Raw genomic sequence first — 16333 nt, 5'->3', positions numbered from 1 at the left:
GTGGAAGGGAGGAGAAGTGGAGTGAGGGGAGGTGAAAGGGGGTGAGGGGAGGTGAACGGGGGTGAGGGGTGGGTGAGGGGAGGTGAAGGCCGCTCACTCACCCGTCCGGCAGGTCCCACGTGCATGTGAGGCGGGAGGCAGCGTGTTGTGGCCGCTCCCCCGCTGTGTCCCGGGCGCTTGCTCGCTCCCTCGCTGACTGTAGCGGCGCCGGGGGGGGGTATCGGGGAGACACTGACACTGGAGGGGAGGTGAAGGGGGGGTGGAGGGGAGGTGAAGGGGGGTATGGAGGGGAGGTGAAGGGGGGGTGGAGGGGAGGTGAAGGGGGGTGTAAGGGAGGTGAAGGGGGGGGTGAAAGGGAGGTGAAGAGGGGGGGGGTGGAGGGGAGGTGGAGGGGAGGTGAAGGGGGGGGAGGTAAATGGGGAGGTGAAGGGGGGTGGAAGGGAGGAGAAGTGGAGTGAGGGGAGGTGAAAGGGGGTGAGGGGAGGTGAACGGGGGTGAGGGGTGGGTGAGGGGAGGTGAAGGCCGCTCACTCACCCGTCCGGCAGGTCCCACGTGCATGTGAGGCGGGAGGCAGCTTGTTGTGGCCGCTCCCCCGCTGTGTCCCGGGCGCTCGCTCGCTCCCCCGCTGACTGTAGCGGCGCCAGGGGGGGGGGGGTATCGGGGAGACACTGACACTGGAGGGGAGGGGGGGTGGAGGGGAGGTGAAGGGGGGTATGGAGGAGAGGTGAAGGGGGGGTGGAGGGGAGGTGAAGGGGGGTATGGAGGGGAGGTGGAGGGGAGGTGAAGGGGGGTGGAAGGGAGGTGAAGGCCGCTCACTCACCCATCCCGCAGGTCCCACGTGGATCTGAGGCGGGAGGCAGCGTGTTGTGGCCGCTCCCCCGCTGTGTCCCGGGCGCCGCCATCTTGGGTACTCGGCGCCGCGAGGCAGCCTGCCTGGCCACTGGCTGTTCCCCCGCCGGGGTGAGTTGTAGCGCCGGGGAGGGGGGGCATGTATATGTGTGGGGGGGGAGAGGTGGGAGATATAGAAGGGGGGTCTCGCACGGCCGCTGACACTGGGTGGGGGGGACGCTGAAGGGGTAATAATAGTGTGTGTGTCCCGCTGACTGTAGCGGGGGAGGGGGAGGGGGGGGGCGGGGTGAAAGCGCGGGAGACACGGGGAGAGGAGGAGATGCGCGCGGGTGCTGCTAACACTGTGAGCCCCGCTAATGTAGGTAACACCCCCCCTACTCGTGTGTGTGTGTGTTGTGTCATTTGGCCCGTCACTCCGCCTCAGGCCAATGAGAGGTGTGCGGGGGCGGGCGGGCGGGCCAAGGGACCAATGAGATTGCCGCTAGGGACGCAGACATACAGTGCTTTCACAAATATATAGTAGATTGGGATGTAGCAGACTGCCCCATGCAGTTGCCGGCTCTAGCCGCACATCTCTCCGTGCTGTCCCTTTGCCAGGTACGCCCTCCCGTATTGAAGTGGGATTCCCTTTCTCCTAGGGAGATCACCACTGTGCCAGGTCCCTGGACACAGTGTGGCTTAGACAGACTCCATTGGTCACTCTGCTACCGCTAGTTACTGCACTAGGGTCACAAAAGTATTCCTCCAATCCCTTATGCCGTAGCATACATTTTACCAGCTGCTTCTCTGCCAACCTTGCAACAACACTAACTGACAGTGTTGCGCCCTTTATACTTCAGGGGGCAGGCGCATCTCTGAGGTCACTATCCAGGGACTCAGAGCATACAGCCACTCCCTTCCTTACACAGGGCACCACACCAGGGTGTGAGGGAAAACCTCCATAACTACTGCTGGCAGGCCTGTACTTACCAGGACTTACTGCCAACAGGGAAGATGTATGCAGTCATTATTATGCATGGCTACATACTCCCCCTGGTTAATACCCACCGTCCCGGCTGGGACCTAAATTTGGTGTACCTTGCGCCAGGAAACACTGCAAAAGAACACACAAATAACATGGCAAACATCATCACATTGACATAATAATGCAAGCCCATCTCACTCACTGACCAGCAGGGAGCGCTAAAGAAAACAGCAGACCACTCTATGTTGTTAATCAATAATAATGTCGAGGATCTGGCTTCTTCACCTCCCGCCCCGCGGCATCATGCACAGTCACGCTGTATTCCCGTGGTATCCCTCGCTCATTGCAATACACCACTTTGTGCATGTACACACTGCGTCCTATCTTCCAGACCCGCATAAGCTGGGACACCCTCTCTCTGCTCGGCCTGCATTCCTTTAATGGCTCCCCCTTTCTCTACGATATAGTGCTGGATATCGTTTTTAAGCCATCTCTCCCTATTCTCCTCTATCTCTCTCATTAGAGGTTCTGGGACATACGGATAATCAAGCCCATGTGATTTCCTGTATTTTGCCGCAATAGCCCGTTCAGCTCGGCAAGCCCTGGTTAGCTTACTTTCGCCAGCCGCCCCGGGCAACACCCATGATAGGGGCTCATCGGTCTCTACCGGGTCATCCAACCCTGCGGACCCCTTAGGGATAATAAAGCCTGTCTGGATACGATCCCACCTTACCCTTAGGGCCCTAAGGTATGCCTCGTCGTCAAAGTCACCGGCAGCCCACCAGTGATCAACCACCCCCTCCCTCTCTAGGATAAATCGGGTGCCGTCGAACCAGGCTACATACCCCTCGTACAACGGGGCCCACCACCTAGTCTCCTTCCGTTCTTCGGAGCTAGGGTCTATAGACTCCTCTATCGACTCCTCATCAGGCCCACCCGAAGATACCCCGGGCGTACCCTCAGATCGCTCGACAACTCCTTTGTACTGTGCGGTGTTTCTAACGGTAACGCTTAGCACACTAGGGCAATCACTGGATACCGACACTTGTCGGGACATCCTCCCTCCGACCCATCATCCGAAGTTCCCCAGTCCAGGCTTCCAGTCCGATCCTCGGAAGGACCCCGTGACTCCCCGGACAACCCTAAGCTAGAACTAGACCCGAATGAAATAGTGACGGGGACAGGGGCTTTAGCTAGGGCCTTGGGGCTAACCTTGGGTGTGGACGGGGTTTGGGGACGGGACCGAACCGTAGGTATAGGCAGGGTTACGACCTGCTCCCCAGCAATACCTGTCTCGGCTTCGGCACAAAGTCTCTCTTTCTCACCGGCAGTGGGACTCTTCACTCTCTGACTCGAGTGCCCATTCCGTCTGGCAGTAGGTGAACGACTTCCGCTGCTCGACCGCAGAGGCGCAATCATCTCCCACTCGATGCCGCTCTGGTCATCCGGAATCACCTCCGCACACGCACGTGCTTCGACGCCATCTTGGGTTGGATCCCCAATCGGGATCTCTTCCTCCACGAGGACATCCGGCAACGCCCGTCTGCTGCGCGATCCAGTCTGGCTCTGGACTCGCTCTTCTTTCTCCTCCACCCCCTGGGTCTGCGACAGGCACTGTGTCATCTTAGTACCTCGCAGGGTCGGGGTGGATCGACCTCCTTCCGATCCACTAGTCACCACGGCAGTGGGACTCCGGCGATCGGGTGGTCGCTGTACTGGTGACACTCTACTCCGCGTCTCTACACCACGGCTAATGGCATCTCTCCATGGCGTACCAATAGTATGACAGTCTCTCTTTATGACCATCTTACTCGACAGCCTAGCACACTCCTCGTCCGAGGATTCTAACTTGCAATTCGGCCGAGGCATCCCAGTAGGAGACCGGCGATGGGCTCCTCGGTGATCACCTCTCCGATGGCTGGGTTTCTCCGTCGGGAGCACCGAACCTGACTCCGACTCCGCAGGACTTGCACTCTTGTTCCATAGTGCTCCCGGTTGCTCCTCTATCGGCATCGGGACATTTCCGGTCACTCCCACAGCTTGCACCGGTACAAACGTGGTCATGGGCCACATGTACTGCAGTCCACAGTGGGGGCATCGGGCCTCGCTGCCCACAGCTCCGCCCGGCAGTCTGCACTGCAGGCAAAGACATGCCACAGTCTCCACACCCTCCACCCGGATTACCAGGGAGCCTCCTGGAGCCGAAAAGGGGTGAGTGGAGATCACCGGACTCTGGTCCACTTTATCAGCAGCTTCAGCCATTTTTACCAGCGGAGGCACTCGTCTCAGAGGTCTATACTGGTCAATGGCTCTTCGCAACTGAAGGGCATGGGCTGATGTAGCAACCCCTCCTCCCACTTTCTCTGTCGAAATCCGGTGGCACCGCAAACCACTCCCCCTGGTTGAAACTAGGGGGATGTCTCGTAGACTTGTAGGCTGACCCAGCACAGGTGCGGAGTGAGTCATAGTCCATGAGGGCGCGGCTCCAGCTTTCGCGCCAAACTCCCCATCGGGGTGGAGTTTTCTCGTTGGCGCCAATTCTGACCAACAATTAGCAAACTGCAAAGTTGCAAGACTTTCTGCAGCATGCCCACGCGGTGTCCCGGGAACGCGGGAACCGCCATCTTGGTAAGTATTGTCCTTTTTCCCATTGAAGGCAGCGTCTGGCTGTTTGTTAATTGGGGTATAACAAAGTCCATTTCGTTCCTCCCATCGGATCACACTGTCATGCTCATTATTCTCAGGGGTATCATCCCGAGAACAAAAACATGATAAACACGGCGCAGCCACAGCTTTCACGCCATTCCAGAGCAAACACACAAGAGTCTCTCCTGTAGCTTGTTCTTCGTCCACGCACAGTTCATATGCGTGTTCTTCCTCTGACCGCAATCCTGGACCTTCTGCTCTATGCAGATCCTCCATTCTTGTGGTTCTCTCTCCCCGCCATCCTGGACCTTCTACTCTGTGCAGATCCTCCATTCTGACGGGTCTCTCTTTATCGTTGAACACTGCGTTCCTGTACATGGAGCTCCGCTCTGCGGGGCAGCTACCACATCCGTACAATAAACATGCCTTGTGCACCACCTTGTGTACCTAACGTAGATCTGACTCGTGTTTGCACTACCTCAGGCTAGGCTCACTCTTTCTGTGTCTACTGTAACACGTTCCTCCAGTCTGTGCTCCTTGGTAAGTGATCTGGAATGGAGACTAGAGTACTCTGGCTCTTCCATGCAGTACTTTGGGCGTCGACCTACTTTTGGCTAGCCTAGTGCGGACCCTTCCAGAATTCCTGCCCTAAGTTACCAGTTTACCCCTTCAGGCGTCCCCCGCTAGCGCTACCTCAAGGCGACTAGAACAGCAATAGCCCCCTGCTCCAGACTCACTAACCCCTTACGGATCCCAAGGCGTCTGTGCGGCCTGCAGCTCCAGCATCTCCCTGACTACCCCTGGCTCCGTCCCACGCAGCACAAAGTGGCAGCAGACACTTTCCCTGTTTCCTAGCGTGTGCCTAGCAAAAGCCTGTCCTGTTGACAGGTCTCTCAGCAGCGCCTCCAATTGTAACGGCTGGACCCCCCTTGTCTGACCCACCCAATCTCACATTGGCCCGTGTGGTCTAACCGGTCCCCATTACAAGGTCGTGTGTGGTGGTGCACCTGCAAGTAACAGGACTCCTGAGTCTCCCGCTTGGTGTTATAAGAGGATATCATCAGGACAGGTATCTGAGGTAGTGGTTACGAGTCCAACTTACTTCACGTGCAGCGCCTCCACCTCATCAGGATCTATGCTTCCGCAGGGAGATGGTCCTGGTGAGGAACTCCTTCTCGGTGGTGACTGCCACTGTTGAGTAATCTCACACTCACACAGTGGGGGTTTCTTTGAACATGGCATCTTTATTGTAGATTGGGATGTAGCAGACTGCCCCATGCAGCTGCCGGCTCTAGCCGCACATCTCTCCGTGCTGTCCCTTTGTCAGGTACGCCCTCCCGTATTGAAGTGGGATTCCCTTTCTCCTAGGGAGATCACCACTGTGCCAGGTCCCTGGACACAGTGTGGCTTAGACAGACTCGATTGGTCACTCTGCTACCGCTAGTTACTGCACTAGGGTCACAAAAGTATTCCTCCAATCCCTTATGCCGTAGCATACATTTTACCAGCTGCTTCTCTGCCAACCTTGCAACAACACTAACTGACAGTGTTGCGCCCTTTATACTTCAGGGGGCAGGCGCATCTCTGAGGTCACTATCCAGGGACTCAGAGCATACAGCCACTCCCTTCCTTACACAGGGCACCACACCAGGGTGTGAGGGAAAACCTCCATAACTACTGCTGGCAGGCCTGTACTTACCAGGACTTACTGCCAACAGGGAAGATGTATGCAGTCATTATTATGCATGGCTACATATGTTACGAAAAGTAGGTGAGATATAGGTCAACTAGGTGTGTGTGTGTGTGTGTGTGTGTGTGTGTGTGTGTGTGTGTGTGTGTGTGTGTGTGTGTGTGTGTGTGTGTGTGTGTGTGTGTGTGTGTGTTTCCCGTCTGCCAAACTTAACCACGAGATTAGAGATTGTAAAAAAAAAAGCATCCAGTGTTTAGATTGTAAACTCTTTGTGGCAGGGACTCCTTTTCCTACATGTCACTTGTATGTCTGAAGCACTAATTCCCATGATCTGTTATTTGTATTATTTGTTATTTATGATTATCACTTGTATTACTGCTGTGAAGTGCTTCGTACATTAATAGCGCTATATAAAGACATACATACAATGAAAACATTAACATTTTAAAAACTGAAGTATAAGTGTTACATAAATATATATTTATTTTTTAAATGTGGTTGCCAGTCATAAATATTTACCCCATTGCCTATATCCCTTGGATACTACACAGAATGGTTTAGTTTTTAATACACCAGTTGATGGGTTTGATACCAGCCGCAGACGGTTACTGTACACACACTGCAAATGTAACCTGATAAACACTGGGTTCCTAATTAATATGAGATTGTGAGATTTATGGGACTATGGATATTGTCCCATAAATCTCACTTCGGTGTAGGGACGCCTTTTCCTAATGTGTACCTTTTTCTTATGTCTAAAGCGCTTATTCTTAGAATGTCTCCTATTATTATCTCACGTGTATTACTGCTGTGAAGCGCTATGTACAGGGATTGCGCTATACAAATAAATATATACAGATATTGATCTATGAGCGCAAGAAATTAATAATATGGGTAGGGTTCCCCAAATCTATTAGAAATTCACCAGATAACAAGCAGGACACCTTCACCATAATTCCCAAGGGAGAGACAGGGGGAAAACTTAATACAACTTGACACTATAAACCATTTATTTACATCTCCTTAAATTCATATCAATGTATGCATCTCTCTCTACCCGAGTCCTGGGACTAACGCCCTTGTCAACTGACATTTTCAGCTTCAAATCCCAACTGTCCTCCCTAGAACCCAATGCTGGCGGCTCCTCCACAGGTTCCGTGAGCAGCAGCACAGCTCTTGGTATGTCTAGAACCAAGGGGTGGCCAATCCCGTCCCCAAGGGCCACCAACAGGTCAGGTTTTAAGGATACCCCCTGTCAACGACTGAGCCACCTGTGCTGAACCAGGGATATCCTTAAAACCTGACCTGTTGGTGGCCCTTGAGGACTGGAGTTGGCCACCCCTGGTTAGGGCTTTACAGTTTGTATATAGGGATTCCGGATTGAGGTTTTAACTGGGGGGGTACCCACCACCATCCGATCGTCTTGCACTTCTGGTTAAAAACGGAAATGAAGCATCATTCTCTAGTGAATGAAACCTCTTGTAGCAGCTTAGCCAAGGATGAATAAAAAGAAACGTTGCTGTGAATTGGCCCTTTAATTCAGACTGACACATCACTGACTTCTTATCCAATCACAAGCTGGGATTGCGGTGATTGATGGCCCTGGTGTCCAATCATCTCACACCACGCAAAGCACGAGCAGCGACGCGCGGATGGCTGGTCATGGAAACCGAGGCCCCCCCCCTCCTTGTTACCTAAACCTCGGATAGCGTCAGCGATGGCATTCAACCAATCAGGGAGACAGGAGGAGCCGGCGGCACTGTGAGAGGCTGGCATCCTATGATGGACGTTTGGTACGACCAATCACAGTAAGAACAAGATGTTTGGGGGAATAGAGAGAGGAACTTCACTTACGTCAAAAGAACGAGGAGGTGAGCAAACTGGCAGGTGAGAGGGTATGGAGGGGTAACAACGAGAGTACTGTGTGGTATGGAGGGGTAACAACGAGAGTACTGTGTGATATGGAGGGGTAACAACGAGAGTACTGTGTGGTATGGAGGGGTAACAACGAGAGTACTGTGAGTAAGGAAGGGTAACAACGAGAGTATTGTGTGGTATGGAGGGGTAAAAACGAGACTACTGTGTGGTATGGAGGGGTAACAACGAGAGTAGTGTGGTATGGAGGGGTAACAACGAGAGTACTGTGTGGTATGGAGGGGTAACAACGAGAATGCTGTGGGGTAATAATGAGAGTACTGTTGGGCATGAAGGGGTAAAGATTGTTACCGCGCAATACAACGCAGTACTGTGTGATAATGATTACTGTGTGGTATGGAGAGCTAATGAGACTACTATGGATGTCTAGCAATAATAATACTGTGGGATATGGAGGGGTAATAAGGAGAATACTGTGGAATGTGATGGGGTAACACTAATAATACTATGGGATATGGAGGTCTAACAATAATAATGCTGTGGAATATGGTGGGGTAACACTAACAATACTGTGGGATATAGAGGGGTAATAAGGAGAATACTGTGGAATATGAAGGTATAATAATACTGTGGGATAGGGAGGGGTAACAATGAACATAATGTGCTGTAATTAAGGGGGTAACAATGGGAATACTGTGGGTGTATGGAGGGTAACAATTGGCTACTTTGAGCTATAAAAGGGTAATGATGAGAATGCTGGGTTATTATGGAGCGGAGTGATGATTAAATCATCGGGAGATGGAGAGATAAGCAGAATTATGGAAAAGTAATAATGATCCTACCATGAGGAGCATGATTAATAGTGTAGGGTTGGGGGAGAATGAATGAGCTGGATTGGGATGTTTACATAAAGGGTTAATAACCATGTGTGGGGACATTTAAATGGAGGGGTAAGAGGTTTTTATGGGTTACTAGCAGTGGGGTATTTGTAAGGAGATAATATCAACCCCTTCTACACCACATTAACTCTCTACAGTGTTACATATCAGTCTCTATACCCTGTTTGTCTGTGGGGTGGCTTCCGTCAGGACCTTGCTGGTCGCACCCTGGCCAGGGCTGCAGTCTGACCTCTCCTCTCTTTGACAGGTGTGTGCGCCACCGCTGAGGACTATGATCTTGCGGTCGGCCCCTGGAGCCGGGTGACTGCCACGTCAATGGCCGTGACAGACTTGCAATGGGCACGCTACGGGCTGCGGGCAGCGCTCGTGGTGTTGTCTGGCTCCCTCCTCCTGGTGGTTCTCTTCCCTCTGGCAGGACTGGAAGATCAGTATAGAGATGCTCTGAAGGTTTTGCTGCAGTGTAACCTGTGGGGTAGGGATGAACGGGGACACACTTACACGGGGCAGACCACTGGCCTGGCTGTGGCTTCAACTGCAATCGAACTCCTGGTGTTCAAACCAAAACCTACTGCAGGTAATGGAAATGTCATTAGTACTTCACCGGATTAACGTTGGTGGTTTGTGGGATGTCCCATGTTGAGGACCGTGACTCGGAGAAGGGATACAAAGACCTATGACTAAGTTTGTCCTCCCCTGTTGACACAGACAGGACTATTGGCCCACAGTGTGTTAGAAAAGTCTCTTCTTGATATAATAATCAGGTTTCCAGTTCAAAACGGCATTCTTTATTATTCTTCAATCAGCTTTCCGCCTTTTATGTAATAAGGATACATATAATAGATAAACGTTCGCTGCTGTTTGATGTTAAAGCTGCTCTATTTCAATCGGAAAATCACAAACCCATTATCCCCTGTACCCAACAATCTGTCCATGAAATGTCTGTGAATTGACTGTATAACCTCTGTCCTTTTTAATGTAACCATGTCTTTTTTATAACTGTGCCCAGGACATACTTGAAAACGAGAGGTAACTCTCAATGTATTACTTCCTGGTAAAACATTTTTATAACAAAATAAAAATAAGATACATCTGTTAGTCTTCAGTATCTAAGAAAGTAGTGACTTATGCCATATTCAGTGATTCTTTACCATCAGAACAAAGACATAAATCACTCACTAGTCTTGGCTAACTAGACTAAATTACATACTTGTTTCTCACAAAGCTAAAACACACTGATTTCTCAGGAAGATAAAGAACTAAGAAAAATATATCAGAGCTAGGAACGAAAGACATAGACAAGAATCCTAGGAACTGTTTAAAATAACAGTCACAGCTACACAGAGCTAGGAACAGGGTCACAACCTGTCAGAATATAAGTTATAGCATCAGTGAAATACAATGTATGGGAAAAGGTAGTGTGAAACTGGGGAAAGCAAGCATCTTTAACATATACATCCTGTCACTCGGTTTCAAGTCGCCCCTAATACTAATACATTGTATACCATTAGTTTCAAGCTGCCCATAAGAACCACTTCTAAGGACACATTTTAACCTATTGTGTGTGATATTTATCACACACAATAGGTTAAAATGTTTCCTTATAAGTGGTTCTTGTGGGCAGCTTGAAACTATATATCTATATATATATTTATCTATATCACAGTGTACCTCGGTGATGGAGGCGTTTGTTACTCCTAGTAAGGCACAAGCAGTAGGGACTGATGACCTATATTTACCATGCAGTGACACAAAAGGAAGCTGTACATAGAGCAGTGGTTCCTATTCATTTTCATTGAAGCTCCCCAAAAGCAACTGTTTTGCCTTTTCACACACTCTTCCTGCAGTAAATTCTGTATTTGGCACATGAGACAGCCAAGGTTTGGACTCCAAAAGAATCCCACTCGAAAGACTAAGAATCCCACTCGAAAGACTAAGAATCCCAAATGGAATATATGAATTGTGTGCTAGGAAAATGCCTAATCTTTGCCACTCTCTGACCTGTTCTGTCTTATTGATACTCTGTACTCTCATTTCTGTCATTCTGTTTCTCCTTGTGTGTACATCCGTCCTATCACTCTGACATCCTTTTTAAGTCTCCTGGTTCCCCCAGATTGGGAAACCGTCCCACAGGGTCTACTACTCCTAGCATATGGAAGGTTCATATGTCGATAGCAGTGTGTGTTTAGCAGTGTATGGTTAATCAAAATGCATGAGCTTTAAGCTAATGTTGATAGATTCTAGTTCCAAGAGCAGTCAGCATACTGGTGTATCCATATACAAGAATTCCCTTCTCTCCCCCCCCCAAAATAGTTTTCTGTTGTGTTGCTTTACTTTCAGCAGTGTTTTAACTGTGTACATAACGTTACAATAAAGGATTATGCCTGCATTCACCTCTTCCTGTAGTTGCAACAAAGGACTCGAGAGTTGTCATCAATTTAAAAGGTGCAATCCAACATAGTCGGACAGTTTAATGTTTTCGATGCCTGTTTGTCAATTGTTTTCTTTCCCCTTATCAGAGAGCCAGTAAAGATGTGGAGAGGGGAGACTCTGGCTTGAGAAGCTATTGCTGATCACACAGTGACATCTTGCATGAGGGAGCAGCCAGAAGAAATCCCACCTTCCCAATTCACACTTTAACACACATAAAAAAAAAAAATTTTTTACCCAAATCTGAAACCTATAAGTATCAATTACCCAGATGAGACACCTTAAAGATGTCACTGGAATTAGTTCACTTTTTGGTCTTCAGAGGGACTGGCCCTTTAAAGCCTATGCTTAAGAAGTTTATGTATTAGTATCTTACATAATCCTTGTCATCTTTTTGTTCTGGGTTCCTAATATGGCTTTCACAATAATAAAGTGTTGTATGGAGGAGTTATGAAGTTTAAACCCTAATAATTGGCAGAATCTTGTCACGTTTTTAGATGTCAAGTTTGAAGCCAAAGCTGCCCTGAACCAAGCTCTAGAAATGAAGCGTTTGGGTAAGAAGGACAAGGCACACAAGCTTCTCCACCATGCACTGAAGATGGACCCAGACCATGTGGATGCATTGAACGAGCTTGGCATCCTCCTGGAAGAAGAGAAGGACGTCATCCAGGCGGACTACTTGTACTCCAAAGCGCTGATGATCTCCCCGCACAATGAGAAGGCTCTGGTAAACCGTGATCGGACGCTGCCCCTAGTGGAAGAGATTGACCAGAGATACTTCAGTATCATCGACAGCAAGGTCAAGAAAGTGATGTCCATTCCCAAAGGCAATTCTGCTCTTCGAAGGGTCATGGAAGAGTCTTACTACCACCACATCTACCACACGGTAGCCATCGAAGGGAACACCCTCTCGCTGTCTGAAATCCGTCACATTATTGAGACGCGCTATGCTGTGCCGGGCAAAAGTCTTGAAGAGCAGAACGAGGTCATCGGGATGCATGCTGCCATGAAATATGTCAATACCACCCTGGTGTCTCGAATAGGATCCGTGACAATCAACGACATCCTGGAGATACACAGGAGGGTGCTGGGCTATGTGGACCCCATAGAAGCTGGCCGGTTTAGGACTAACCAAGTATTTGTGGGTCATCACATCCCACCGCATCCCAGTGATGTGGAAAAGCACATGCAAGAATTTGTGCAATGGCTAAACTCTGATGACGCTATCAGTTTACACCCTGTGGAATTTGCTGCCCTAGCACATTATAAACTAGTTTACATCCATCCATTTGTGGATGGTAACGGGAGGACTTCTCGTTTGTTCATGAACCTCATCTTGATGCAGGCTGGATACCCACCGATCACCATCCGAAAAGAGCAGAGGTCGGAGTATTATCACGTCTTGGAACTAGCCAACGAAGGGGATGTGAGACCTTTCATTAGGTTCATTGCCAAATGTACGGAGAACACCTTGGACCTCTTGTTGATCGCTACAGCAGAGCACCCAGTAGGTCTCCCAGAACCCAACCCAAACTTCTCTGGGTGCAAGCAAACTATTCCCGTGAAGACTTGAACTCAACTTCATCATTCACTAATGCCTTGCTTAACCCATAGGTTCATCATGTTCACAGCTCCAGGGAGGTGCTACTGGGTGGGCTGCAGCTGGCACATCCCCTTAATTTATTTAATATTTTGCTGCTCGCTAGGATAAAGAGAATCTCATGTTTTAGAAAGGAACATGCTGCAATATAAAGTAACATGGAGTATCCCTACACAATCCCTCCTACAAATCTCCTTAGAAAGTTTGAACTGGCCTCTTACTCCGGGTAACAAATCAACATTTCCACAGCAGTGTTTCCTACAGGGCATTATGGGCAGCAGATGTAATTATTTGGCTGGGAATCAATGAAGCCCTTCAATACTACAGGGGCCAGCAAAACATTATTGCTAAGTTTGTATTCATACTCTGTATTCATTTATATTGCAGCTTATTCATCATCATCAGCGGGTGGGTTCCACACATGGAATGCTCCTCTAATAATAGACAGGGGTGTAGCTATAGCCTGGGCAAAGCCCAGCCCACTCCTCTCTCTTTCCCCCCCCCCCCTCATCAGTGGCCCTATCATTCTTCTCCGACAGGTGGGGGAGATGATATGCGGTGGTGGGCTGCCAGAGTGAAGCAGAATATAAGCCGGCAGAGGATTTAAGAGTTGCACAAAGGCAGAGCAGACGGCCGAGAAGCGCGCCCCAGCGGTCCGACCCGGAAGTGTCTTCCGATGTCTACGTCGCTGCCGTGCGCTTCTCCCCGGCCGTCCTGCAACTCCTCTGGTGGCCTAACGCCGCCACCTACCATCATCTCCCTCCCTCACCAGCCTGTCCCACCGGTAGGCACTTATAATGGGGCCCGGAAAAAATGTTTTGCCCGGGGGACTCGCGCATGTCTAGCTATGCCGCTGAGTATAGATATTTAGTAAACCAAATAAGATCGTTGAGGTTGCTCCTATTAGATTACTGTGACTCACCACGACCCTGCCACACATTCAAATTACGATGTCATGTAGAAGTATCAGAGGCTGAAGCACATGGAGATTCATAATGAATCTGCTGTTCTCCCCACTGCTGCTATGGAAGAAAAAAAAACACCAATTGAAGGAGAAAGTGGGATAAGGGACTGCGTCTGCTGTTACAGATTAAGGGGGTAGTTCTTTATCTGACCAAGTATCTGTTCAGACGAAATATCCCCCGTACACTTCAAGTGTATGGAATTTACCCCAAAGCAGATACATTGTGTCCTAAATGACATCACAAGTCAATGATGGTTTCCTCCTGTGAATGGCTTAGGCCCAGGGCTCTTCAACCACTCCTCCAAAAGGGGCCAAATCAGAAACCATTTAGGAGTTGATGGGCCACAAGCTTATTGTAATGTCCTTTTAGATATATTTAAAGACTTGGAAATTATTATATTTAAATGTTTTACAAACATTTGTAACATCTGTACCATATATATATATTTATATTCTGTAATTTCAGTGTGTGAAGCTGCCTGAGCAACCAGTATGAAATTAGCAAGTACAAGGGACACATCCAAACCCTCCGGGGGGCGCTAGTCAGAGCACCGTCAAAGGCTATAATTAAGATAAAGGGATTAAAGGCAGAACGGTTGGTTCCTTTTATTTCAAAGAGTTGATTAATATAGATTAGAATCGTCTTGAGACAAACTTTTCTTTTAACTCAACCAGATTGTACTTCTCATCTGGTTAATAGCAGTGGATTTTATTTATAAAGGGGTTAAATTACTGGTTTCCATTGTACCTTGCTGCTCCATCTCAGGACCTCAGCGTTGACATTTAGGAAGATCTCAGATCCCAAAAGCAATGTCTTGTACCATTCCAACAAATCCTCCCCCCTTACGGCCAGAGGTACCTGCCATGCACCATAAAAGGCATCTCTCGCAGCGAAGGTTTTAAAAAGGGGTAACAGTGTGTACGTAGTTATGGACTGCCGCCTTCTAAAATAGGTTTTACTGTTCCAGAACACAGTGTAAGTGTTTAATGAATATAAAACATAAGCCCACGCTCAGCCCATTACACAAATGTGGCCTTGTAGGTTCACCTAAGTGAAGGTTTAGACCGCGCCTATAGTGACGCAAGCGAAAGTTGTATTTCGCTTTGCGGGCGACCAGGCTCCTGATTGGTTCATGGGCTGTCTGTCACATGAGGCGACAGCCCCTGAAAAATCAAATAATTACGGCTACCAAAAATCACATCGCTTTGTCACCGTCGCGCTTACTATAAGCGCACGCGGCGGCGACTGCATTTGTTTTTGGGTGGCGTCGCCGTCACTTTAAGCGTGGTCTTAGGCTGCGTCCATAGATGGACAAGCAGCGCTGAGCCGTGCGGACGCTCAGCGCTGAGCACCTGCATCCTCAATGAGGATGCCTTTAGAGGGGGCTCACGCGAGCGTCCGCAGGCTTTGGAGTTTTCAGCCGAGCGCCAAGCTGTTTTTCAGCGCGCTGTCGGCTGAAAACATCCAATCAGCCTGAAGCAGCGTCAACGTCACGGCGCCGTGACATTGACGTGAGTGCGTCGCGGGCGATTGGCCCAGCGACGTCACTGCCCCGCCTCCAACCACCTCCCCCGGCTCCCTTCGCGCACCCTGGCTCGCCTGCAAGTCCGTGCAATTGCGCTGACTGAAGCAGGCGAGCCTCAGCGTTAGCGCGCCTCCGCTCTCCCCACACCTCTATGGCCCGGGCCTTAGAGTGAAAGGGAATCTCCAAGAGAGGGAACGAGAGAACAAAATCCCTTAATCAGTGCACTGCTACTTGTAAAGTGGACACAGTTGTGGTTGTAGGTGTGATACCTAATCAAGGTTACATTGTACTTCACTCTGCTTTACCGCCTGTCTCAATACTCTCAGTACTGTATCACACCTACAACTGTGCCTACTTTACAAGTTGTGCACTGATTAAAGGACAGTGTTCTCTCCTCCCCCCTCCCCGGGGATTCCCCTTTTCTAGGTGTTTTATTAACGCTGCCAGAAATGTAGGTTCAGTATCCGGAACCAGTTTATCTTCACACGTCTGACCTAGAGAAGGTGTGGTATTGAACATGGGCACTTATATCTGCTGTATGATCACAGGATTAGAAACAGGTGTGATGTAGACAGGACTCATCACACCTTATTTATTCTGGTGTAAAGCAGTCTGACCTGCTGAGGAGTTCTTAATAAGTGGATGTGAGGACTGCCTCACATATAGGGTTTGTTTCTATAGAATACGTACAAGAGACACATTGTTACTTTTAGAATTCAAATAAGTGACAGCAGGTCTGTTTAGACTGGCAGTGATGTTCTATTTTAACCCTACACAAACATTGGTTAACAAGTTACATTATGCAATATGCACTTTAGTTGTGTGTCCGAACTATTTTATTAATAAATTATTTTGGTTATCAGTTTTTGTATGTGTGATTTATCCAAAGCTGG

The 16333-nt window shown here is 49.3% G+C and overlaps 1 protein-coding gene across 2 annotated transcripts; it reads left to right on the top strand.

Moving 5' to 3' along the window:
* Positions 1–7390: 7390 nt before the first annotated feature.
* FICD (FIC domain protein adenylyltransferase) lies at positions 7391–16302 on the top strand. Of its 2 annotated transcripts, none has more exons than XM_075568812.1 (3): positions 7391–8020; positions 9171–9497; positions 11848–16302. In XM_075568812.1, the coding sequence occupies exons 1-3, from the start codon at positions 7969–7971 to the stop codon at positions 12921–12923; spliced, it is 1455 nt and encodes a 484-aa protein (XP_075424927.1). In that variant the 5' UTR covers positions 7391–7968; the 3' UTR covers positions 12924–16302. The 2 variants fall into 2 exon arrangements, with proteins under 2 accessions (XP_075424927.1, XP_075424928.1); XM_075568813.1 differs by having other exon boundaries at positions 7395–8036.
* Positions 16303–16333: the final 31 nt, after the last annotated feature.

Source organism: Ascaphus truei, chromosome 13 (genome assembly GCF_040206685.1).
Source record: "Ascaphus truei isolate aAscTru1 chromosome 13, aAscTru1.hap1, whole genome shotgun sequence".
NCBI lineage: Eukaryota > Metazoa > Chordata > Amphibia > Anura > Ascaphidae > Ascaphus > Ascaphus truei.
Note: the sequence above shows the minus strand (reverse complement) of the source record. Positions and strands in the feature narration are given on the sequence as shown.